The sequence below is a fragment of the Chenopodium album genome, chromosome 20 (genome assembly GCF_948465745.1).
Source record: "Chenopodium album chromosome 20, dcCheAlbu1.1, whole genome shotgun sequence".
NCBI classification, from domain to species: domain Eukaryota; kingdom Viridiplantae; phylum Streptophyta; class Magnoliopsida; order Caryophyllales; family Amaranthaceae; genus Chenopodium; species Chenopodium album.
The window spans coordinates 6,574,162-6,600,080 of record NC_137853.1 but is presented as its reverse complement, the minus strand read 5'-3'; the positions used below and the strand labels follow the sequence as shown (position 1 = coordinate 6,600,080).

General features: G+C 33.1%; 3 protein-coding genes and 2 pseudogenes across 3 annotated transcripts; 4 read left to right on the top strand and 1 right to left on the bottom strand.

The window, feature by feature from the left end:
- The first annotated feature begins 1,910 nt into the window (after positions 1 to 1,910).
- LOC145596690 (geraniol 8-hydroxylase pseudogene) lies at positions 1,911 to 4,113 on the top strand (annotated as a pseudogene).
- A 1,370-nt stretch (positions 4,114 to 5,483) lies between these two features.
- On the bottom strand, positions 5,484 to 6,838 carry LOC145596689 (gamma conglutin 1 pseudogene; annotated as a pseudogene).
- A 5,983-nt stretch (positions 6,839 to 12,821) lies between these two features.
- On the top strand, positions 12,822 to 14,641 carry LOC145599110 (uncharacterized). Its single transcript, XM_081655521.1, has 6 exons — positions 12,822 to 13,227; positions 13,328 to 13,445; positions 13,538 to 13,619; positions 13,706 to 13,757; positions 13,855 to 13,909; positions 14,003 to 14,641. The coding sequence occupies exons 1-6, from the start codon at positions 12,844 to 12,846 to the stop codon at positions 14,296 to 14,298; spliced, it is 987 nt and encodes a 328-aa protein (XP_081511647.1). The 5' UTR covers positions 12,822 to 12,843; the 3' UTR covers positions 14,299 to 14,641.
- Positions 14,642 to 17,131: 2,490 nt separating this feature from the next.
- Positions 17,132 to 18,543, top strand: LOC145599217 (uncharacterized). Its single transcript, XM_081655620.1, has 4 exons — positions 17,132 to 17,577; positions 17,673 to 17,793; positions 17,873 to 17,960; positions 18,100 to 18,543. Exons 1-4 carry the CDS (start codon positions 17,146 to 17,148, stop codon positions 18,188 to 18,190), a joined length of 732 nt encoding a protein of 243 aa, XP_081511746.1. The 5' UTR covers positions 17,132 to 17,145; the 3' UTR covers positions 18,191 to 18,543.
- Positions 18,544 to 19,552: 1,009 nt separating this feature from the next.
- LOC145598917 (uncharacterized) lies at positions 19,553 to 20,994 on the top strand. Its single transcript, XM_081655320.1, has 4 exons — positions 19,553 to 20,127; positions 20,215 to 20,335; positions 20,422 to 20,512; positions 20,648 to 20,994. The coding sequence occupies exons 1-4, from the start codon at positions 19,741 to 19,743 to the stop codon at positions 20,718 to 20,720; spliced, it is 672 nt and encodes a 223-aa protein (XP_081511446.1). The 5' UTR covers positions 19,553 to 19,740; the 3' UTR covers positions 20,721 to 20,994.
- The last annotated feature ends 4,925 nt before the right edge of the window (positions 20,995 to 25,919 follow it).

Genomic DNA, 25,919 nt, shown 5'->3' with positions numbered 1-25,919 from the left:
TGTTTAGATAGCAAAAAAGAAAACCACGCAATTATAATAAGGAAAGGGACGATAGAGGAAGATGGGGAGGGAAGCGTTAATTAAGATGATTCGATATAGTTACCTTAATTTAGTAATGTTTACCAATCACCATAATGCCCGAACTAGCTCTACCACGTACCGTACGACAACACATGCATGTCTTATTGATGTATAAAGCTAACCTAACTAACGCAAGATTTATGATACATGTATGGTTCAGTCCTAGCCAGATGCTTCCTTGTGTAACGCCGAGCATTATCGTTATATTTCCACCATATATTTTTTTCCAACCGTTAAATAATTAAGGGGCGTAAGAAGTAAATCAGTACGTACTTGATGAATCTGAAAGTGATTTTTCGTCCTTAGATGTCGGCAGGAAAACGTTTACGTGACTAGCTCTCACTTGTCTAAAATATACGTAATTCGATTTCGATCACATGACAAATTTTCATGGCTGTGATTCTATTACAACAACTGATTGCAGTGAATGTATTTACAACGTAAGTAAATCTGATCTTTCATTACTACTGTACTTGTACTTTTCATGCATCATATATATATTTTGCTATTTTTCTTTTAAATTCTTGGGCTCCATTATCCATTTGGTAGGTAAAGGAATTAACGGTGATTTCGTTAAGTACAACGGAGCTTAGGTAATGTATGTAATTTAATTTCTGCTCGATCAAATCTTAATCAGTGTCTTGAATTGTATTTTTCATCAATTTTCATTGTTAAATAATTAAGACTTTTTGAGTGATATATATTGGTCGATCTATATTATTGGATGGTAATGATCATATAGTTCTTGTTTTTTTGGATGAACGCAAGATTATATTATTTGGGGATATAGTTGCATTAACATGAATGGCATGCATTATAACAGCGTATGAAATATTCCAATGTCAAAAAAAAAAAAAAAAAAGAAATATTCTGTCAAAAAATTGAAAAAGAGTATGATTTATAAATATAGGGTTTAACCACCAATTTAAATTTTTGGTTGTGTTGTGCCTAGCTATAACATGAGACCTAAGAGTCTCCACCAACGAGACTAGAATAATGCCACAACTTCAAATTAACATGATTGACTCTTTCTTTCAAAGTGGAAATATTATAAGGAGTAGCAAGGTTGTTTTTTTTGCTTAATAATCAAAGGTAAGGATTACAAGTAATGGACTAATATAAGTTCGCTATGCTACTTAGGAGAGCTTTACTAGCTCCAACATTACAATTTACAAAGAGCTAGTACAAAACATAAGTACAACTTCCTCACAAGTAATTGCCAAGTTGAGCACCTAAGTTGCCATGCCTTCGAACATGCTGTTAAAGGGAGTGTGTGTAAATTACATATTCAATTAGTTTGAACCAGCAACTTTAGTTCTTAGTAGAATTTGTCCTATGATATACTAGGATAATGATTTCTTGGCAATATTACTCTTACTTTATTTTTTATTATATTTTTTTTTAATTACCATTATTATCAAGATCAGATGCAAAGTCAAGTGTTGCAAGTACTCAAAAACGGAGAGAGTATCTTACGGTCTTATCACATTGTGGTTGCATTGGTTGTAATTAGGAACTTTAACTTAATTAATTTCTCTGGAGCTTTTTGATGATAAGGTCGGTTATTTTAGCACATTGTCCATTTGAAATATACTACCTCCGTTTCGCATTATCTGCAACAAAGGGGTATTATTTGTGAGATATAAAATATTCCTTTGTTGCAGATAATGCGAAACGGAGGTAGTATTTGGCATTTATGGAGTTGCGGCTGCTCAAGAGTTAAGACCTCTATAAAAGATCACGTACCAACTCCTAGAATTGCATCAAACACCCTAAATTCTCTTCAAATATTCCAACTCACTAGTTCTTAAAGCTATATACTAGCTAGCATGGATTTATTAAGCTATATTCAATGGATAGTACCATTGTATGCAACAATCTTTTTATTAGTTTCTATAGCAAAACACAACTCATCATACAATAAAAACCTACCTCCCGGACCCTCCCCTTTACCTATTTTTGGCAATCTCTTGAACCTTGTGCCTCATATCACCAAACCTCACAAGTACTTTGCTGAACTTGCTAAGACTCATGGCCCTATCATGAGCCTTCAGCTAGGCTCCACGACCGCCATTGTCGTGTCAAATGCCATGCTTGCCAAACAAGTACTCCTAAAAAACCATGATGTTTTCTCCACCCTCTATGAGCTTGATGCTGTTCGAGCTCATGATCATGAAAAGTTCTCCATCGGTCCATTATCAGCCTCTTCTCCCATGTGGAAAGTCCTTAGAAAGATATACAATACCCGACTTTTGAGTGACAAGATGCTTGAATCAATGCAAATTCATAGGTACCAAAAGTTGGAGAAGTTGCTATGTTATATGAAAGAATGCTCGCAAGCCAACATCTTTGTTGATGTTGGACAAGCGGTTTATGATGCTTCTTTCGATATGATATCTAGCACTATTTTCTCCATGGATTCGGGTAGTGATTCGAGGATAAGGAGATTAAGGAGTTGATGGATTGTATCATTAGGGAGATAGGGAGACCTAACATAGTGGATTGTTATCCCATGCTTAAACTAATTGATCCACAACGAATAAGACATCGATTAACAAGTAATTGTGTTAAATTGTTTAAGTTATTTGATGAAATTGTAGAATTGAGATTGAAGTCCAAGAATAATGGCCAAATGCACTCTTTAGAGTTTTTTGAGGGTGATCTATTGGACGTGATCTTAGATGTCATGGAAGAACAAAGGGACGAAATCAATCGAAATCACCTTCATCATCTGTTATTGGTAAGTTCACTAGTACAGATATAGTCGTAACCTTCATCATTTTTTTTTTTTTTTTTTGTGGAGAAATTTCATGCGAAGTATATAACATATACTTCATTCGTTTCTTTTTAGTTGACACGTTTCTTTAGTCACGTTTGCCAATGCACTTATTCAATCATTAATATCTTTAATTATCGATAAACAAAAATTATGAAAAGTTGATGTTTTGAAAGTATATAACGTGGCGAATCTAACAAGATCGCACATGACTATATTTTTCATTACGTATAAGTCAAAACGTGTCAACTAAATAAAAATGGAGGTAGTATAACATTTATATTTTGTAGGGTTAAGGTGGTTTTTTTTTTTTTTTTTTTTTTTAAATGAAAAACTAAGGAGAGTTATTCGAAAATTTAAATACCATGTCTCTTAAAAATCAATTGATATAGAGTTCATTACACTAGCCAAAATTTGATGGATGGTCCTCCTATAATTCATTCTTTATCTATCTCTAAAAAAATATAGTAGTTAGGTTGTAAAAAATTTGATGGATTGTCAATATGCCACTTGATGAAATTGTATTTAAAGTAATACAAAAATATTACTATATGCATTTCGTAATTAATGATATATCTCACAAATTGAATTTTTATTTTTTTTCATAAAAAAATTTAGGATCTCCTTGGTGCTGGAATGGATACAACCTCAAAAACAATGGAGTGGGCAATGGCAGAATTACTTCGAAACCCTATGGCTTTATGCAAGTTACAAGAAGAATTAGATGGATTGGTGGCAAAAGAAAATCTAAACTATATCTTGGAATCACATATCTCCGAACTTCCTTACCTACAAGCAATAGTTAAAGAAACCTTAGGCTTCATCCAGCAGCTCCACTGTTACTCCCTCGCAAAGTGGAAAAAGATGTAGAAATTGACGGCTTTCACATCCCTGAGGGTGTAATGCTTATAGTTAATGCATGGGCTATTGGCCGCGATCCACAGACTTGGTCTAACCCGGATTCATTCATTCCAGAGCGATTCTTGGGGTCAGAGATTGAGGTGAAGAGCCAATTCAACCAACTCTTTACATTTGGTGGAGGAAAGAAAATTTGCCCGGGGATGCCATTGGCCATTCGTATGATTTCTTTGGTATTGGGTAACTTAATTAACTCGTTTAATTGGAAACTTGAAGATAATGGGGAGTTGCAACAAGTATTGGACATGGATGATCTATATGGAATTACAATAAAGAAAGCCAAATCATTACATGCTATTCCGATTAATCGCGCATTCGCGCATGATATTTTCTTTTGAAGAATTATAACAAATCGTAATTATAATTTTATGGTTGCATTGTAATGTTGTTTCTGTTTGTGATGTTTATCCCATATGCCTAGGTTAAGAAAGTCATCATAGAAGGGTCTCTCACATACTTTTTTCTAGGATTCCATTTCTCTTGTACTCATTATTACTATACAATAATTCGCAATAAATAAATATATTTTCTCTATTCTTTTAATTTATACTTGCAACACTTTTTTTTTAATTTCATTCTTGCCGATTCATTATTTCAATCGTTAATATTTTTAATTACCAATATATAAGAATCATAAACATATGATATTAGAGTAGTATAAATTGAGAGAATCTAACAAGATCGATCCCACATGACTGAGTATATTTTTGCTTTGCTAGAAATCATTAAAGCTAGTCAAGAGTTGAACATATAGAAAGTGTAAAAATCAAACTGTTGCAAATATAAAAAAATGGAGGAAGTATATATATGAGAAGTTGGCATCTCGAACGAATAATAATAAGTACAAGTATAATTTAAGAGAATAGAAGTAAGGATATTCTAGGAATATTGGATGAACTTCAAACTACTTAAGATTAACATAGCACGTAATTCGTCCTTATTCGTTGTAATTTCATAGCTATGCTCACTTCCCCAATATCAGCAACTAACCTAAACTACTGCTATATTTCTGGGAACACAGTACAACTAAGTGTCCTGCACTTTAGCTTAAGCTGTACAGAAACTACTCAAGAGGATTCCAAATTAGCTTCACATACATACAGAAGTAAGTTTTTTTTTTTTTTTTTTTTTTTTTTTTTTTTTTTTTTGGGTGGTATTGACTATTGAGCTGTATTTTATGTCCACACCACAGATAATTTGTAAAAGCGCACCATTTATTAATTTCCATATCCTAGAGAATGTAGTAGTTAAGTTGATCATCACATCATAAATTCGAAAATGATGTTGATTTTCTTGAGATATTCGTTACTTCTTGCGAAGCTATAGTGTGACACATATTTAGGTGCAAGTATGTAACAACTCATAAAATTAGCACTTCTAGGCCTAGTGGCTTAGTAATCGTCTTTATTACAAGGATCTTTCATACTTGATATTCCTTATTATTGCTTTGTACGAATTATTAATGTAGTGGGCTATAAACCTATGCATTGATAGTAATTTATTGTGGTTGTATTTTAAATATGTCAGATTTATTCTCACGTTAGAAATGAAAATATCTTCAATATACATGTGTGTAAGACAACGAAACTATTATTTTCAAACAAAGGGTGTATGATACTGTGACTTGCACTTAAATTCAGACAACTATTGGAAAATTTACTACTCGAAATTGCCAATTTATTCCATAAACAAACTACTGAAACACACACATTAGCAATCCATCAAAGGGGAGATAGACTTAAAAGGTCAACCTACAAGGTTGCATGATTCATACAACTAAACATCAGTAATGAAATTAAAGTTTGAGCAGTGGGTCCCATCTCCACTAAGTGGGCCACCAAAGCCCAGAACTGACTTATCTAGATCAAATTTAAGTGGAATATCCTGCATTTGGTAAAGCCCAATGTTGATATTAGCTCTATATTCTATCCCACCATTTACAAATGCTAGGCATAACACTCCAGGTTGGGCCTCTACCATAGAATTCAGCCCAAAAATGGACCAAACTGTATCCTTACCCTCGAGCTCGATATCGATGCTAGGAACTCCCGGGCCCAATCGAGTCGAAGAGAAATGTTTGGACTCGTAGCAAAGCCCAAATGGTGATATGGGCTTTACTTTTGGTATCTTAGAGAGTTGCTTAGCAAAATATGAAGTAATAGCCTTGAAAGTGGATCCTTCTAGGATGGTGTAAGGTAACAAGGTGTTAAATGTGGTTCCACCACCCGAACCCGTATCCTTTACCGATAGCAAAGTGGTGTTTAGGCCGGGAATGGGCTTTTTGTTGATTTTAATGGACTTAACATTTACGTAGTATTCGTCGAATGGGCTTATGGTTAACGGTGTGTATTTGAGACTCTTAGATACGTCGATACCTGGAAGGAAACTATAAGGCCCATCGGACCCAAATATAATGACCCCGTCAGCAGAAGTGCTTGATGGGATGCACATAGTAAAAATGCGCTTAAGCCCAAGTTTAGATGCAAGCACATTTTGTAAGGCAATCGGAGCGTAGGCCAGCCCAACTACACCTTGGACCCCTTTGGGTAACCGCGATTCAACTAAATCGGATGGGGCACAGGTGAAGAGGTAGTCGGGTATACGAACCAATGGGCCGGGTTTTTTCCCATCGGTTGAACTAAAAGCAGTGACATCTTGGGCTAGCTCACCAATTGTACTTTGGTGGGTCACCGGATTTTCTAACAAGTACCCACATGTATTAGTGTGACAAAACGGTCTAGCCCCTTGGCAACTAGTAAAACAATAGCTTGTACCGGCTATTTTGCATTGGACCGAATCACACTTGGGCTGACTAAAGGTCGATGAATCGTAGTTGGTTTCGCAATTAGCCCAAACATGGCGGGTGTTTAGATCCACTACAAAGCCCACGGATTTTAGGGGTGTTCTAACTAAGATGTTGGCTACTAAAAGTTTAGTAGCAGCATCTTGGCGTATTGGTAAAACTAACGGTTTTGTGTCCGAAAGTGAATCATAAGCTTGGCTAAAAAGGGTGTTAAAAGAAAGAGAGAATAACACGAAAAGGAAGAAAGAAAACTTAGCCATTTAATTTATTGGATTTGATTTTAATGTGTATGAAGAAATCTATGTATAGAGATATATATAATGAAATTTATATTGGTGCAAGTGAAATTTTTATAATCAAAATCATACATTTGGAGATTATAATAAGGTGTGAATTTCAGACCATTTTACTAGTAACTCTAAAAAATATAATGTTTTAACTACAACATGGCAACATGCATGCTCTGAAATCTTGTCCAAATAATGTTTCAGGTGCAATTCAGTTATATTTTTATACATTTCTACGTGAGAGTTACATTGTTTAATGGTCTGAATAATTGTCCAAAATGTTTGAGCAGCAATAATTACATTATTTTAGTAACATCGTTTTCTGTATACTAATTTATATACTATTGTATGAAAACAGAACTACAGAAGGGTATCGAATATTATGATGTTGATGATCATATTCATAGCAAAGTTAACACACGTGCAGAAGAGGTGAAGTATTGCAGGCCTCGTGGCAAATCTGTGGTATAATACACGTGCGGAAAAGCTGGAGATTCGTCTAAGAGTTGTGGAGCATGCAAGAGTAGTACTCCCAACGTTGGCTACGTGTTCTCACGCAAGTCTATCAAACTTAAACCTTAGGAGAATTCCCTTGTAAGTAAGGGGGAATTTAGGGACACCACTTGTTTGGGTTACAAATTGAGAATTAAACCCCTCTCACAGGGACGGAATTAAGGAAGGGCTTTAACCACCAGGCCAACCTTAATTCTCATATACTCACGACGTTGCGTAGATCCAATAACTAGTTTGTAATTTGTATTGTGTGACTCATTCAAAAAAAAAAAAAAAAAAAAAAAAAAAAAACCAATTTTGGACCAGACTTGAAAAATACAATCAATTTTTGTTATCCATTGTTATCATATATAGATTGTCCATATTTATAGGGAGATAAGGACCAAATGTCAGGGTTGGCCCATATTTGTTTTTATAGGGAGAATAGGGCCGAAATTATGCGAAGGCCCAATATTTTTTTGAGTTAATTACACAGTTACACTCCGTACGTAGTATATGAAGTAAATGTATGATTGTAAGGTGCGATCAAAAGGATCAAAATCCATGATACTTTAGCTATTTCACCAACAATATATTCATTGTTTTTGTAATCACCTGCTTGCTTTAGTAGAATTGGTCTAAAAATGTGAAACAAAGCTATTATGAACCAAATTTCTCCTCTATCGTTCTCATATTACTTATATATTATGTTAATGATATGTACAATATATGAAATTTTAAACCGCATAAAAACATTGACTCTCCCCTTCCCTTAATTAGATGTCTACTTCTCTTTTATGTGAGTAATAAATACTAGAAATAGGCATCTAATAAAAGGATGGAGGGTGTACTATATCATGATACGTATTAAAATATACTTATATATAATTTATACTCCGTATTAGATTTGCCTACACACTTTTATTTTGTCACTTATGGCATAATAATTGAGACAATCCACATTTAACAATTGCGGTTTCTGAAACTAAAGAACAAGATGAAATACTTATCATCATTTATCACTTATGCTAAAAACCTAAATTTTCCCAAATATGAATTTACAAAAAACCAAAAAAAAAAAGGAGAAAAAAAAAAACCAAATCAGAGTAACATGACTTAACATCATAATTTGTTGTACTCTTCCAAAGAGGAATACGTATCAGGGAAGTTGACAACGCGATTAGAAACTCGCAGCATAACCTTAGAGATGATGAAATTGTAAGTAATTTTCACAATTTGCAATTTAATCTGTCCCCTTTTCGGCAGTAATCTTCTACATTGATTGCATCTTGCCTTGATAACATCTTTGTTCATCATCATCTTGCTCTCCATTTTACACTATATACAACGCGATATCTTGATTAAGAAGATGAATATCTATGTTATTTCTGCTTAATCTGCTAGATCAAGTGTTTGGTTATCTATTTATAGTATGTAATAGCGATTAATGGGATAACGTTTATGATCAAGAAAGTTTGGTAAGATAATATGGTGAATATGAAGCATGACAACAAAGCATGTCCTCCTAACTTCTGGCTGTCTCAAATAATGTTGTATTTCTTGATGTTTAATTTAGATTTTAACGTATACTTTATAGAATTAATGTTGATTCTTATAATAACAGCCTTGAGCCTTCATTATATAATTTTCTCCAGTTAATGCTATATATTATATACAAGAATTTAACCAACCTAGCTATATATGATAGATCCAAATGTCGTTGACTTTTTTTATTTTTGTTTATAATTTTATTAGTACATACGCATGCTTAAGACGTAGAAATTTCGCGTTAGGTTGTTTATTGATCATGTTGAGAAGGGTGGCTAGCTATAGCCGATTACTTGTTTTGGAATTTTTCATGCATGCTCCTCTACTCTACGTCCAACATGCATGCATTCAAAATTGTGACTTGACAATTTGACATGGATGATCGAGTATAGTACAGTTTATAACATACATGCACCTACGTACATATAGTAAGTATAACAATCTATTCCAAAAGATTGAAAAATACAATATAAATGTTTATTTATTATTTTTTTTCCAAACTCCCCGTTATTTAGACGAAATAGTTCAAAATGCTGCTTGATACACCTATACGAAGTACATCAATTTTTATTTTTATTTTTTTTAAAAAAAAAAAAAAACCTACTAGTATTTAAAGTTGCAAGCTACGTTACTTAGGGTTTGTTCACTTCAGCTTAATTTCAGTTCAGCTCAATTAAGCTCTAATCAGTTCAGTTCAGTTCAATTCATCTTCAATCAGTTCAGTTCAACTCCTAATTTCCTTCTCTCATAAAATTTTCTTTTCAGCTCTATTCAGTTCAGCTTCAATCAGTTCAGTTTAACTCAGTTCAATAAATGTGAAGTGTTTAACAAAATTAAATTAAATTAAATCAACAAAATAATTGGAATCAACTTCTGAAGCTTGGGCTTGGATTTGGGGTTGGCCTGGGCTTGTTTTGTGATTAGCTGGACAAAGACAAAAGTCAAAGTTAATGGCCCAGTCAAGTTTTAGGAAACTTGTTGGAATTTGGCAGGCAATGAGAATTGAGAAAAATTCAATTCCATATCTTTATAATGACATGTAGATCCTCTAATAATTTATTTTCTTAATTAAATAGACTAAACTAGCTAGCTAAGCATGTCTGTTGTTCCCTAACGTCTGTCCTGAAACAACTTAGCTTGCATACTTTTATTTGGTAGGTTTATTTGTTCCTATAATGCTCCATAAATTGGTACGAAGTTGGTTATTATAAAAGTAGCACAAATAAAAGAAAATGAAAGGAGTACTAACTACGAAGTATCAACTATCAAGTATGATTCTAAAAGTTGTGATATGTAGTTAATCTTAATAATTTAATATCAAGTTATAAGCCTATATCTACACGTCATCTACTCGCCTTAATGCATTACGAAGTAAACTATATGATCTAATTAAATCGATCATGTTGTTCAATACTCGTACAAATCTAATTTGTTGAGAAGATTCATGCAAGCTACAACATGCATATTTCACAATGAAATATTAGTTATACTTTATACATACAATCTCCACATACGCACCATTCTATTTGATTTATTTTAAATTTTTAATCAATCACATTCATTTAAATGTGTACTTACCACCATTTCACAATGATTTTAACATTTAATTGTCAATTTCTAATTATGACAAGTTCTAGGTTTTATAATATAATGATGTCAATAACTCGATTTCTTGTCATACATATAAGTTCAAATGAGTTTATATGATGTTACGTAGTACTTCTATTTTACAGAGTGATATTAACATTTTTTTTTTGTTTTTCATGAAAAAATATCTTGCTTATTCTAATTTGCAAATCTTAATTTTTTTTTACCCTTATTCTTATTACACCATAACTTGCAAATCTTAATTTTTTTGACCCTTATTCTTTTTTGACCCTTATCTTAATTTATCCGTTTTCTTCTACACTCATGTGTCTTCTCACAAACTGTACTCTTTTTTTTTTTTACCTTCCTATTGCCTTAATATTTATGTAAGTATTAAATTTTAGATCACTTTGAAATAGGGATATATAGTTTGTTAAAATAATTAACACATATAACACAAGGAATGCAAGAGCTACCTTTAATCCTTTTCACAATCAAAATTTCCATCGAATATTATTATCTTTAGAAAATAGTTTTCTATAAAAAATGTCTTTTTATCAAAACAAATAAAACCGGCCAAATTGAAAAAAAAAAATAGTTGTATATCAATATTAATTAATATAAACAATTGATACATCAAAATAAAATTTATGCATATACATTCAAGATAAGGAACAAAAAGAAGAAACGAATTAAGAATTTTTTTTTTTTTTTTTTTTTTTTTTAAAAAAAAAAAACAATATTTACAAGGATAGCTAACTAATTTATTAATCATGGACGACCATTTTTAGCACATTAGCTAAGGTTTGACGAACATATGTAGCAATACTGACTTTAATCATACCCCTCCTTGGTATTCCTCTGCCTATAGTATTGCTTGAACTTGAACAACGTTTTCGACCGTATTTTGTACTGTGTATAGCAGTTGAAGTAGTATTGCAAGCTTTAGTACTATTCATAAAAATGTATTTTTCACGTCGACCTGTCTAATTAAATTATGTAGATGGCTGTAAATTCCTGCTGAGAAAAATCTTTAATAATGAATGTATTGAAGAATTTGTTTGATCAAATAATTTGATTCATTTTAATGTTTATTTATAGTTTAGATAAACAGAGAAAATCAAATAATGTACCTATAGAGGAGGTTATCAAATTTTTAACTTACAAAGGAGTTGTAATTATGTTCAATGATTGTAGGCAATTTGCCAACTGGATTGGTCTAGCTGTGATTTGTTCACATTATTTTTTTTTTTTATTCCAATTAGTCAAACTATTTGTTTTTATTCCAACTAGTCAAACTGTTTTTTTTTTTTTTTTTTTTGAAACAATAAGTCAAACTAAAAATATAGTTGCATTGTTAAGGGTTCGTTTGACATCGCTGTGGTTTTCTGTTTTTTGGTATTCTATTTTTTAAAAGTATGTCATATATGTCACATAATGAATCAAAATTTTTTTAGACTTATTAAAATTATGATAATTTTGAAAACTGACAACAGAAAAGTGGAAACACCTTTTTCTTGTTTCATATTTTTGGTTTTTAGTTTTCAAAAAAACAGGAAACGAAAACCAACAATGATGCCAAACAAACCCTAAAGTTGTTGTTTTTGATTTGTCAACCAAGTTGACCAATATTTTTGACTGCTTAGTTTAGTGAAGTAGTCCGTATAAGGTATAATATTCGTATGATCTACGTAATAATTATATTGATATTTTGTGATGGGGATGTGGACTATGAAGGCGCTTCTAAAAATATCCAAATTATTTATGTCTTTAATAGCCAAAATTTTCTTCCTCTGCTTTTATATACTAGTATTAGATTTTTTTTTGGCAAGAGCTTTTATATATTTAATTAATTAGGATGATTAAATTATATACTTCAACTTTTAATGTATGTTAATCACTTTAGATTTATCGTGTCAAATTATAAATTTTTGGTTAATCACTTTAGATCAAATCAATTTTATCCATAGTGTGTGATTATAATTGTTTGCAGATACGCGATCTTTAATGTCATAGTGGTTAGATATATGAACTTGTTCAACCACTTAGAGTAACGGTTGTTGTAAGACTTGTAACCAAGTAAGAAGGACATATAATATCATAATCAAGACCACGAAAACGGATCAAAGTAATGATTCCTGAAGTAAAGAAGTCATTTCAACAATGGCAAGAAGTAAACAAAAAAAAATCCAATTCCTTGCCCTAATCACAAGGCAAGAACCACAGCTAATATTCCATCAAGAAGAAATAAACTAACACTTCTGCTCTACACTATCCTTTAATATATACCACAGTTGTTCTTGCAATTTTTTCTGCAAATACACCTTAGCTTGATTCTAACCAATTAAAGGATGGCTTTTTCACCTTCCTTTACTTGCAAAAACATGCCTAATGTTTCTCAATTCAGCCTAACATCTTTCACCTATGTACCCTCTCAAACGTGTAGAAGAAACCTACAAGTACCTAGAGGGAATGAAGTTAAACTCGAGCCTAAGTTCGGGACATCAAACTTGAGAAAATGCATCAGTCACCAAAGGAAGCTCGGGATAAGTACCACATTAGCAGCGGCAGATGACTCAGACGCTAATCCTGATGAGATTCACTTCTTGTCTGACATCGTCGAGGAATTTTACAAATGCATCAATCAGGACAACAAGAAGGGGCTAGAAGATCTCATCTCTAGCGATTGTTACCTTGAGGATTCGGCTTTCCCTTATACAATCAAAGGGAAGAAGGTTAGAAGCTTAAATGTTATCTACTTATATTACACATGATCAAACTCGTATCATAAAATATTCGTGCACTTAAATGTACATTCTAAATTTTTTCCTGCAGGAAGTTATGCGCTTGTTAGTTCAGCTAGCTGAATCTATGGGAAAAAGTGTCAAGTTCAAACTAGGAACTGTTTGTGAAGGAAATGACGAGCTCACAGCTTCTGTGAATTGGCATTTAGGTAGAAATATTTCTAGTTGCTTAATTAGCATAAAATAGTCTATATTTACCACTAATATACATTAAAATGTAATCTACTGTCATACTATGCAGAGTGGGAGGAGTCCCAAATCCCTTTCTCTAAAGGCTGTAGTTTTTTCCTGTGCTCGAATGAAGGCGATAAACTTGTAATAAGGTACTGTAATTACTAAATAAGTCTAAGATGAGCACAAATGAGTATTCTGACAATTCTCAAAAACAGTAACAAATTTTACATTACAGGAAACTACAGAACATAACAGAGTCCCCTGTAAAACCCGGTATATTAGCTATGGTATGATCTGATCAACCTCTTTCTACCTTATGATCATTTAAGAATATGTCAAGAGTCTAATATGAAGTATGTTCTGATAACAAATAAATTAAAACAGGCTTTGCTTAAGATAGTGAGATCACTTTTCGACGAATTCCCTAAGGCAGCAAAATGTAAGAAACAACTTCCAATTCCATAATAATGTTCCTACAAATTTTTATTCCAAACGTGTAATACGCTGACATTACATACGTTAAACATTGCAGGGTTTCTAAACAGTCCACATATCATACTCCGTGCAGTGTTGAGCATATACGCCTTATTCGTAGCCCCATTTGTAAACCCGATTATAACATTCTACATCACACTATGGAATATTGTGGCTCGGACACTTGGCTATGTGATGAGTTTTTTGCACATCATTGGAAGATTTTTTAATAAAAACTCTTCATCAACTAACATTGATAAATCATCAACTGACATTCCATCGACTGACATTGTTAATGACACCTCAAAAATGGAAACTGAGCAGGAACCTAGCAGTTTGCCGGAACAAACTTAGGCATTGCTAGTACTGTCCTGTTTCGAGCACGAGTCCAACATAGTAAGGGTGACAAACGGTCCGAAAATGGGAGGAAGCGGAGGCAGCCTGATGAAGGACACAATTGTCCTCCTTGACTTACCACTCTATTCATTTCTATTCTTTTTCAGCTCCAACAAAGGAGCAATACCAACTGTTGTAGGTACCAATATAGTAGAGCTACAAGTTAATATTGCTCTTTATTGAGTTTGGTTATATTTTTTCTTGTATCATTTTAACTTAATGTCAGTTGCATCTTTTGAGCTGTTCCCCATTGCTATAAGGTATTTGTAAAAATTACATGATAAAATGAAAAGTATTTTGATATTTATATGTTATCTTGTAACAAATTTTGATCAAATCATCTCCTTTATTTTGTTTGGATTAGAATGGATAATTCTTTTTAAGCATGCTAGAAACGGTAATAGTCTAAGATCTAACTATGTATTTGAAAAAAAAAAAAAAATTAAACCTCCTTCATTTCCTAAATATTGTAACATGGGGTTTATGCATTATATTTATGTGTATCACAAATTCACAATGCACATTTTCAACCTCAAGTATAATTAATTGTATTCTTAGATTAATTATAATAAACTAATTAATATTATTAAGCGCATACCAAACTGAATCTAATCATGGTAAAACACCATATAACTATATTGTTCTGTAACTTATTTGTACATATAAATCACAATATGTAACCAAAGAAAAATGTGTGAATAATATCAAAGTGCATTATTGTGTACATCATTAACATGTGTTATTATTATCTTATAAAAAATTTACTCGTACCAGCCTAAACTTTTATAATGACACCATATTAGTATTCTCTTTGGTTCTCTCAAGTTCCAAGACTAATATTCTTCACACACACACAAAAAAAAAAAAAAAAAAAAAAAAAAAAAAAAAAAAAAAAAAAAAAAGGTCAAAGCAAGAGTAACTCAGTAATAAGCAATTATGAGACTAACTCGGTAATAAAAGTATAAAATTGATATTTCAAAGAAATTTGAAACAAATTTAACAAGATTTCATGGAAAAGTCTACTGTACATGATGTGCACTACTATACAGTGGCGGATCTGTGTTGGTGCACACTGAGTCACGTGACTCAGCAGCACCAAAAAAAAAAGATTTTTTAAAAAAAATAAAAATATCAAAGCTTATTGTAGAGAGGCGATCTCTTTGATGCTGCTAACGAATTGACACAGGTTTCCTTTTATAAAATTATCAAAGAGACCAACTATTAAGGTAAGTGGTCTCTTTGATGCTGCTATTGCATTTCCCATTGTAGCGCTACTTTCTTTCTTCATTAAAGAGACCGGTTATACTTAATAATAGGTCTCTTAAGTTATCTCATTTTTTTTTAATTAATAATTATTGCTTCTATTTATAATTTTATATCCTATATATGTGCAACCAATTTTAATATTTTCCCACAAATCTAAGTAAAAAATCATAAAGTTAATGTAATAGTTTTATAGTATTATTTGTTTGTAACATGTTATTTGTAATATTTTCAACTTGTAAGATTGAATTTTTAAGTAGTACGAAGTATTTGGTTGTATTATGGATTATTGTGTCCTATTTTAGATTGAAATCAATTTGGTGAAATATGAACAAGATTAATTATGAACAAGATTTGGAAAAATTTATTTGTACTTTCACAAGTAATCAATAATTGATAGTGAGTCACCAAATCGGAAATCCTGGATCCGCCACTGCTACTATATACTGTAACTGTTATGTATCACTATATACTAGTAAAAAAAAAAAAAAAAAAAAAAAACTTAATCTTGAGTTTGTGATGAGCAATGCCAAGTTGTCAACATTTGAAATTTACCTACTATTTCAAAACACATAGATAAATAAATCTGAAATTTGAATAGTTGTTGCTATGATTCGGAGATTAATGGTATTGCGCTAGGCCGACTCTTGCCGGTTAGACTTGAGGCACTCAGGCACGGCATATCCTAGCACAATTTTTAAAAAAAGAAAAAGCATGATAAGGCACATGCACAAATGCACGATGTATACACAAGTGCATGACTTAGCACATTACTGTGCATGTTGGGCCGTGAGTGAAGTGGTAGATCAGATCACCTTTAATTGGAAGATGCATGAGAAGATATAACATGACCAAGCACAACAAAACACACTCTTGGTTTAGAAATAAAATTTAGGTGCAATGGTACGTGGGCTTAGGTTGTGCATATCCCATAGATAGGCCAAACCTAGCTATCCGTAAAGCACAATGGGTTCACTGCACAACCCGCAGCCAAATGCCAGTCCAACATTATTTCTTAAACAAACTCTTCCTACTTTCCTAGGCTGTTTTCTTTTAAATAAAAAAAGAAAAAAAATTCTAATATTTTTTTAAAAAAAAAAAGAAAAAAAAAAAAAAAAAAAACCTCCTTGCATTGTGTTTTCTCGTGTATCATGTACCGAGTACTTTGTACTTTAATTTATATCTTTACATACTTTATCAACTGAAATTGCTGCAGAAATTGTTAAATACTTGGTACATACTCAAGCCTTGATTTCTTATTTGATTTGGTCGTTTAGATTCGTAGAATAAAAACAGACCAATAACTAGTTCATATTCATTTGTTGTTGTAACCAAGTAAGAACAATATTCAAAAGCAAGAAAATGAATTAAAGTAGTGATTCCTGAATTAAAGAATTCATTCTAGCAATGACAAGAAGGAAACAAAAAGTCCAATTCCTTGCTGTGATCACAAGGTAAGAATCAACTTCATTCCCTTTCTATAATATATATACCACAGTTGTTCTTGCAATTTCCTGCAACGAACACTTTGATCTAACAAAGATGGCATTTTCACCGTCTTTTACTTGCAAATATACGCCTAACACTTCTCACAAAATCCTAACCTCTCTCACCTATGTAAGCTCTCAAACCCTTAGAAGAAACCAACATACACCTAGAGTCAAGGTAGTTATCCCTAATCCTATTTTCGGGATAACAAATGTCAGAAAATGTATCATTAGCTACCCTATTAACCCTACCCACCAAAAGAAGCCTGCGATGAAATGCAAATTCACAGAGAAGTCAGACTTCCTTAGCTACCCTATTAACCCTGCTTCAGTTTCAGATGTCATTGATATATTTCGTGTATGCATTAATAATAAGAAGAACACAGAACAGTTAAAACATCTCATCTCCAGTGACTGTTGCATTGACGATTCATATTTATTAGGATCGTCTCAGTCATCTTCACCCACAAAAACCCAGACAAAAGAGGTTACAAAACTTGGTTTAAACTATTTTATCAAACAACCTCATTCAAATTTGTTCATGCACCTTACCGTTAATGCATTCTAATTGTTTTCCTGCAGCAAGTCATGGATTTGTTAAGAGAAGTGGCTGCAAAGATAGATGAACAAAAACTTCAGTTCAAATTCGAAGTAGAAATTTGTAAAGAAGAAGAACTCGCAGCGACTGTGAATTGGAAACTAGGTACCATGATTTCTACGCACTTAATTAGCATAAAGTATATTTTACTTCATATAACCTGAAAAACTTTATTTGCTTGCAGTGGGCAATGAGCCACAACAAAAGCCCAAATTTGAAGGGTCAAGTAAAGTCTACTGCTCGAAGGAGGAAGGCGATAAACTTGTAATAAGGTAATATAACAAAAATAACCAAACATCCAATTTCTCTCTTCATATGGATAAACTAGCTTGCACTACAGGGTAAATTATGACGACAATCCTAAGAAAATATATACTTCGTACTCTGGTAACCTTTTACATTTCGTTATAGGAAACTCAAGAACACAATCTATAAGCGTAATGTCAGTATCAAGGAGGACGAAACAGATCAAGAACTTAGCAGTTCTCCAGAACAATCTTAGGCATTGCCATTGCTGTCCTGTTTCGACCACGAGTCCAACATAGTAAGGGCAACAATCGGTCCAAAAATGGGTGGAAGCGGAGGCGGCCTGCTGAAGGCCTACTATAGGATCAGCAGCCTCCTCATCTGCAATAGTCTTCCTTACCACTATCTTTATCTCCATTCTTTTTCGGCTACAACGAAGGAATAGTACCACCTTTTGTAGAATACCAATAAACTGTTTAGTGAATATTTTATGTTGTACGTTAATAAAGAGATTGCACAATATGAGTTCATAATTCTGCATTTTGATTAAAATTACTACCCCATGATCCTTGACTTGGATAAAAGTGTTTCTCAGTAGATTTAATTTGCCACTGAGCGTGAAGCTGATTCTAATCCCTTTGTTTTGTTTTATTTGCAACACACATTCATGCCATGCACATTGAGGAAAAGATAAAGTAATGTAAATGAACAAATTAATAAATAAATAAATAAAAATTGTATACCTAGTGTCTAAACCTTCTCTAATCTTATTGTTTAAATTATTTACTAGAGTCACATGTTTGCCTAGTCTAATCAACTCCTAAAAAAAACATGCGTAGAACCTGTGTTATAAAATAAAAGAAGAGGAAATACATAGTATATATTTATCACCAGTTCAAAGACCCCCCCCCCCCGCGTGGGCCTAGCTAGTGGCACATGCTATTGGGATATTTATATGACTATATCGACACATTTCACTTCTGTTTACAGTCTTGTAAGAAGACATTCCTAATTTTTCCTGTAGTTTACTTTCTAAAAAAAACACATTTCACTCCTAAAACACAAAGAACTTCCTAAATCTAAACACACTCAAATTATTTTCTCATTTAAATTATTGATTTAGGCGGACTTTCACTATGTATTGTATTTAAGACAGGTTAAAGTTACTCTGGTAGCATTTAAAGTTGTCTTTATATACTGCAAAAGTTATCATTTTCTGTTAAATACGGGTCTGGGCCGCACCCGTCACGAAAGAGTGCAAGTCCACCACTTTACAAGACCAAGGAGGTTCCACCTCAAAACCGTATGGCTATGAGGGGAGTAGCCCCTTAGCCTTATATTGTGGTGGTAACTCTTGAATTCTTTCAATGTGGGATTTCATAACCACTACACTCCCTCTTTAGTGTTTAGTATGGGACAAGAAGAATGCTCACATGTGGGTTGTTCATGAGCTCAACATTTTCTTAACATAAATTTTACCCTTAGAAAACACTTAACATAAATTTTACCCTTAAAAATGACATGTAAAACTAAAATGTGGTCACTAAAGTAGCGATTCTTGAATTGAAGCAGCCATTCCAGCAATGGCAAGAAGGAAACAAAAAGTCGAATTCCTTGCTGTGATTAGAAGGCAAGAGCCATATTTGTTGATGCCTTGCTCCCATTACGGTTTGACATCTCCCTTTTCTAGAAGAGAGTAATAACACTTCTCCTCCACACTTACCTGAAACATAATAATATATATACATACCACAGTTATTCTTGCAGTTTACTGCAACACCTTGATCTAACAAGCAAATAAAAAGTATGGCTCTTTCCCCATCTTTTACTAGCAAAATTTTGCCCAACATATCTCACAGAAGCCTAACTTCTCTCAGCTACTTACGCTGTCAACCATCCTGTAGAAGAAACCTACATACACCTAGAGTTAAGGTAGTTATCCCTGAGCCTATTTTCAGGACAACAAACATCAGAAAATCTATCAGCCACCGGAAGAAGCCAGAGATAGGATGCAAATTTGCATCAAAGTCAGACTCCAGCTCAGAGTTTAACGCCGTTTCAGATGTTATCAAGAAATTTTGCAAATGCATCAATGAGATTAACATGACGGAGCTAGAAAATCTCATCTCCAAAGACTGTTACATCGAGAATACACTATTTGAAACCAAGAAGGAGCATAAAAGTGGGAAGGAGGTTACAAAGCTCGATTTACCTACTCACACATAACATCAATCTATTTTTTCATGCACTTAAGCATACATTCTAAATGTTTTCCTGCAGGAAGTCAAGAACTTGTTATATAAAGTTGCAGGAATGTTGGGCATCCAAAATCTCCAGCTCGAACTTGCAGAGCCTATTCCTGGAAAGGAAGAACTATCGGCTACTGTGAATTGGCGTTTAGGTGCCATGTTTTCTATTTACTTGATTGGCATAAACTAGTTTATTTCCTTCACACATATAAACTGGCAAAACTTTATTTGCTTGCAGTGCAAAACGATTCACAAGGGCTTCACCATACAAACATAAGAGGATTTAGTACATTCCAGTGCTCGTATGAAGGCGATACACTTGTAATAAGGTAATATAAGAACAGGAATAACCAATCACCAAAAATCTACTTCATAATATAACTAGCTTGCAAAGTTGCAATACAAAAAACTGAGAATTCAGACAATCCTAAGAAAATAGTAACAGATTATACATTTCTTTGCAGGAAACTTGTGAACATAACAGAGTCAAATGAGGAAACAAACCAGGAACCTAGTAGTTCGCCAGAACAATCTTAGGCATTGCCATTACTGTCTTGTTTCGACCACGAATCCAACATAGTAAGGGCAACAAGCGGTCCAAAAATGGGAGGAAGCGGAGGCGGCCTGCTGAAGGCCACTATAGGGTCAGCAGCCTTCTCGTCTGCAATAGTCTTCCTTACCTTACCACTATCTTCATTTCCATTCTTTTTCGGCTCCAATGAAGGAACAATACCACCTGTTGTAGATTGTAGAGTACCAAAATTTCATTTAGTGAAAAATGAGTGTTTTCCAGTTAATTAATTGTTATAAAATGAGTTTATTACTCTGCATTTTGATTATAATTACCCCATGATCCTTCAATTGGATACAAGTGTTTCTCAATAGTTTTTGCCAATGAACGTGAAGCTGATCCTCGCATGTATGTTTTATCACTAGTAAAAACACCAGATTCTGTAAAGCAAAAATCAGATAAATTTCACAAATCAAACATAGTTTAGTGTGTAAAACTCACTTAAATTTTAATACAATCCTAAAAAAAATGATTTGTAGTAATAAGAACCAATATTGAATTTTGAATTTTGATCAAAGAAAATTAAAACCGATGATTATACCTAACTCGTTTAGATAATACGTGCAACTTTTGAATTTTTTATATCTCACGAATAATACCAAAAGTTGCACGTAATTTGTGATGTAGGTAACATTAGTAAATTTAAATTCAACCCAACGATAAATTGACGGAAATCAACAGGATCAAATTTTTTTGTGTTAAGGATGAATCAGGAAGAAATTAGAAAAGGTGTCATATGATAGAAAATATCATCTTCCCTATCAACTTTCATCACCTTCATCCTCCATATAAACAATCAGATTATAAACCCTAATTAAATTTAATACTAATAATTTTTTTAATCCTTTATCATCAAAAAAAAAAAAAATCAGCAATGTGTAACATTTAATTTTGAACTTTATATAAAAATAATCATTAAAAGTGAAAATAGTACAAAAAATAAATTTATTGAAAAACAGCATGATCAAATTCTAAAAATTATGTTAAAAAAAAATGGCTAAGAAAGAGGATGAAATCAGGAAGAAATTAGAAAATGTGTCATATATAGATATCCCTAATTAACTTCTCATCATCTTCATCCTCTTACTTTATAATTTCAATCAAATATAAAGCCCAAAACTATATAAATTAATCGTATAAATAAAGTATTACCAAATAAAAATTGAAAAAAAAAAAAAAAAAAAAAGAGAGAAAGAAAGAATTGTACCTGAGAATAGAGAGATGTTGAAGAAGGCAGTGAATGAATGAGATCGATAGTATTGAGGAAAGAAGTGTGATGAAGAAGTTGGAGGAATTCTCCAGAGTTATTACGTGGCGCTATTTTAAAGTGCTTTATTAATGGCAATGACATGTGAAAGTATCTCCTTTAATTTTGTTTTGGGTTAAAATGATGATTCTTATTCTGTTGAGCCCATGATAGTTTGGACCGTAACAATTCTCTTTAGCCAAAGTATATTGCCCCAATTTGCCATTTTAGCATTTTTATAAGTATAAATTTAACTTTTTACGATTTTCAAGTATAAATTTAATGCTTATATATAGTATTAAGGGCTATGTATAACATTTTCTTTTTATAATAAATGTCCATAGCATATCGATGTAACAAATAAAAATATAAAATGTAACTTAAAAACATTTTGACACTCTTTTTTCTCCAATTGATGTTGGTACTTGGTAGTGTAATAAACTAATAATAATATGGAGTGATAATAATTAAATTGAACTGAAATTAAAATAAATCCATATATAAGAACACAACTTTATTTTTTACGGGTATTATTTGCTATTTTTTTTTTTTTTTTTTTTTATTAATCATTCTATCTATGGTCACGAAAATAATTTCCACCTCAATCCTCAATTTGTATGGAGAACCTATTTCCTTAGTTATATTGATACAAAGTTTTCAGTGTTATTTTTGAATTTACAACATGTGTTGTGTGCATATACAGCTAGTAATTATTTTCTTTGTTTCATGATAACTGACACACTTCAATGTTCGCAAAGTAGTTTTTTTTTTTTAAAAAAAAAAAGAAAAAAATTAAATTGAGTGGTGAATCTTATCAAATTGTTTATTACTCCATCCTTTAAAAAAAAAAAAGTGTCATATTTTGACTTTTTACACCATTCATAATTCACTTTAGCCAATGTTAGCTAGTAATTTATACATAAAAAATACATTCATGTAAGTAATTGTTAAAATCATCTGATCTTAATATTAGTGGCTTCAAATTTATTAAAAGTTCTCTTTATAATTTTAGTGTTCACTTGCTTTTTTTAGACTTCTAGATCGAGTTTGTCAACTATTAACAAACTAATAATGAGTATAATAAGCCCTTAATTACATTTTGTCATAGGCCCTTTTCTCCTAATCCTTTATAATCATATATAAAATCCAGATTTCGACTTATCTCATGGGGGTATATAAAATTCCGAGCTCAATTATTCAGCGTATCCACTCCGCAGTGGCACGATTTTGGTGGGGTTCATCTGATGGGAAGAGAAAGACTCATTGGCGAAACTGGGATGCAATGTGTACTTTAAAATGCTTGGGAGGCATGGGTTTTAGGGATATGAGTGTCTTCAATGATGCTTTATTGGGTAGACAAGCATGGCGCCTTGTTCATGCTCCAAACTCTTTATTGGGGCGTGTCTTCCAGGCCAAATATTATCCCAATAATGATTTTCTCGACTCTTCCCTTGGGTTTGCTGGCAGCTACTCATGGCGCAGCATCTGGTTGTCAAAAGCTCTAATCAAAGAAGGTGCGTGTCATATGGAGGGTGGGAGATGGTTCAAAGATTAATTTGTGGACTGACCCGTGGATTGCTGATGAGGAGGGGCGTTTTCTTTCAAGTCCTGCTGTTAATAACTTGCAATTGGTGAATGATATAATTGATGTCGAGAACGATGTGTGGTGCTATGATATTATTGATGCTTACTTTAATGAGAGGGATAAACGGAATATTTTGGCTATTCCTCTTAGTGAAGTTGGGCAAATAGATGTAATGTGCTGGGCTTTTTCGAATGGTGGGGAATACACTGTAAAATCAGCATACTTATTGGGGAAAGGGTGTGACCTTGACAATTTCCACCAAGCTTGGGTGGAAATCTGGAAGGCTGAGGTCTCAACTAAGGTTAGGCATTTCATTTGGCGTTTATGCACTGGCACTTTACCTACTCGCAGCCTTCTTTTGCGTAAGCATATGGTGGAGGATGCTTCATGTCCTTGGTGTGGCCTTGAAGAAGAGACGGTTGAGCACACCTTTGTTGATTGTATGTGAGTTAGGGAGATGTGGACTGATTGCGATTGTGGGCAGATGGCAAATTGGAGCGGGGCTGCTTCAATGTGTGATCTCTTGGTAAGTTGGAAGGATATTGATAAAAAGGTAAGACAACGGGGTATGTTCCTTACCTGGTGCATATGGAGCGAGAGGAATCGCAAAGTTTTTGAGAATAAAATTACGCCAAACGCTATCATTACTCAAAGAGTATTCAGGTATGTGGATGAATTTGATAAGTATGCCTCTAAGATTTACAGAGCAGTTGGCCAGCATATACATCGAGGCTCGGCTAAATGGCTTGCCCCCCCCCCCCCCCCCCCCCCCCCACCTGACATCATAAAGATCAATACGGATGCTTCACTTTCTGCTGAGGGTTGGGCTGGATTGGGGATTGCTGCCAGAGACAACAAGGGACGGGTGCTGTGGGGTGCGACGCGGAGAGTCAGAGCTTTTTGGCCTCCCGAAATTGCTGAGGCAAAGGCAATCCTTCGTGCTCTTGTGTTGGGCAGCAAGGTATGGGTTCAAGGACATCATCTTGGAATCTGATTGCAAGCTTGTTATTGATCGATTGTCGAAAGGAGCAAGGAACACGGCTGACTTGGATACAGTCCTAGGAGATATCTTTTTCATGTGTACGAAATTTGATTCAATTACTTGGTCTCATGTTAGAAGAGATGGCAATTGTGTTGCTCACTCTCTTGCAAAGATTATTGTTCCTTTTGGGGTTAAACAAATTTGGGAACATCACTGTCCCAATGAAGTTGCCCCCCTTGTACTGATGGACTCCTTGGCTATTTAATGAATTGAGCTTGCGTGTTTTCAATATATATATAGATAAGTTTAGACAAAGTAATGTCAAACTAATTAATAAATACAGATTATTAGTTAATACGGAGTACATACCCCTTCAACGAACTTGCTATTTTTATTTTTATCTTTATTTTCTCTTTACCCATAGTCTCTATCCATACTCGTACTCCCTTTATTTGCGTAGAAAATCTTGTGTGGACATGGTCCACAATAATATTATTGTGGACCTAAGGTTTATACACACGTAAGTACGTAACTGACATTATATTCAACATAGTGACCCCTAATTTTAACATAGTAACCTTTTTTAAAACTTGTGTGACCTTTAATGTTATTATGAAGTTAAAGTACGACATTATGTTGAATAGTAACCTAATTTTGACATAGTGATCTTTAATTTTTATTATTCATATTGACCCTTATATTAAAAATTTTATTAAAAAAATTAATGCCACACTAACATAGTGATTTTATTATTCATGTTGAATAATGTTACACTAACTTTTATTTCAACATAACAACCTTTATTTAATATAGTGACCTTTTTATCTATTAATAAAACAATCATATTGTCTTTAATATTAGTGGTCCATAATAAATTAGTGAGTGTGAACCAGGTTCATTTAAGAATTTTTATAATTTTACGAGTAATATATTATCCCAACTTATCTTTTATCAGCATTTAATATTTCCAACTTTAGTGAATTTCAAAGTAAGAGGGCACGTACCTACTATATACTTTGTTTCCATACTATAGAGCCTTTTTTATTTTTCATTTGATGTAACTTGAAGAGATAACCTTAGCTAACAAACATTTAACAACAAACATAGCAATGCATCAAGCCATCAAGATACTATATATGCAAATTAAAGTGGTTATTAGGACAAATCATTGTTACAGTGGTACTATAGAACTCATTTTACACGTAGTGCCGCACTTAGTGTGACTTACCTTGTTATCGGCCTTTGGTAAGTACGGAAGATCCCCTATCAAATCAAAAACAATCGACAATGACAAATGGTACTCCTGTTCGAAAACTAATAGTCATCTAAGTCATGTTTATTATCATAAGTTC

Excerpts from the sequence above, each read along its gene's own strand:
- LOC145599217 (XM_081655620.1), top strand. The coding sequence starts at position 17,146 with ATGGCATTTTCACCGTCTTTTACTTGCAAATATACGCCTAACACTTCT. Across the intron at positions 17,578-17,672 it reads CAAAAACCCAGACAAAAGAG|CAAGTCATGGATTTGTTAAG; the intron begins GTTACAAAACTT and ends GTTTTCCTGCAG. Across the intron at positions 17,961-18,099 it reads GGCGATAAACTTGTAATAAG|GAAACTCAAGAACACAATCT; the intron begins GTAATATAACAA and ends ATTTCGTTATAG.
- LOC145598917 (XM_081655320.1), top strand. The coding sequence starts at position 19,741 with ATGGCTCTTTCCCCATCTTTTACTAGCAAAATTTTGCCCAACATATCT. Across the intron at positions 20,128-20,214 it reads AGCATAAAAGTGGGAAGGAG|GAAGTCAAGAACTTGTTATA; the intron begins GTTACAAAGCTC and ends GTTTTCCTGCAG. Across the intron at positions 20,336-20,421 it reads TACTGTGAATTGGCGTTTAG|TGCAAAACGATTCACAAGGG; the intron begins GTGCCATGTTTT and ends ATTTGCTTGCAG.
- LOC145599110 (XM_081655521.1), top strand. The coding sequence starts at position 12,844 with ATGGCTTTTTCACCTTCCTTTACTTGCAAAAACATGCCTAATGTTTCT. Across the intron at positions 13,228-13,327 it reads ATACAATCAAAGGGAAGAAG|GAAGTTATGCGCTTGTTAGT; the intron begins GTTAGAAGCTTA and ends TTTTTCCTGCAG. Across the intron at positions 13,758-13,854 it reads AACCCGGTATATTAGCTATG|GCTTTGCTTAAGATAGTGAG; the intron begins GTATGATCTGAT and ends AAATTAAAACAG.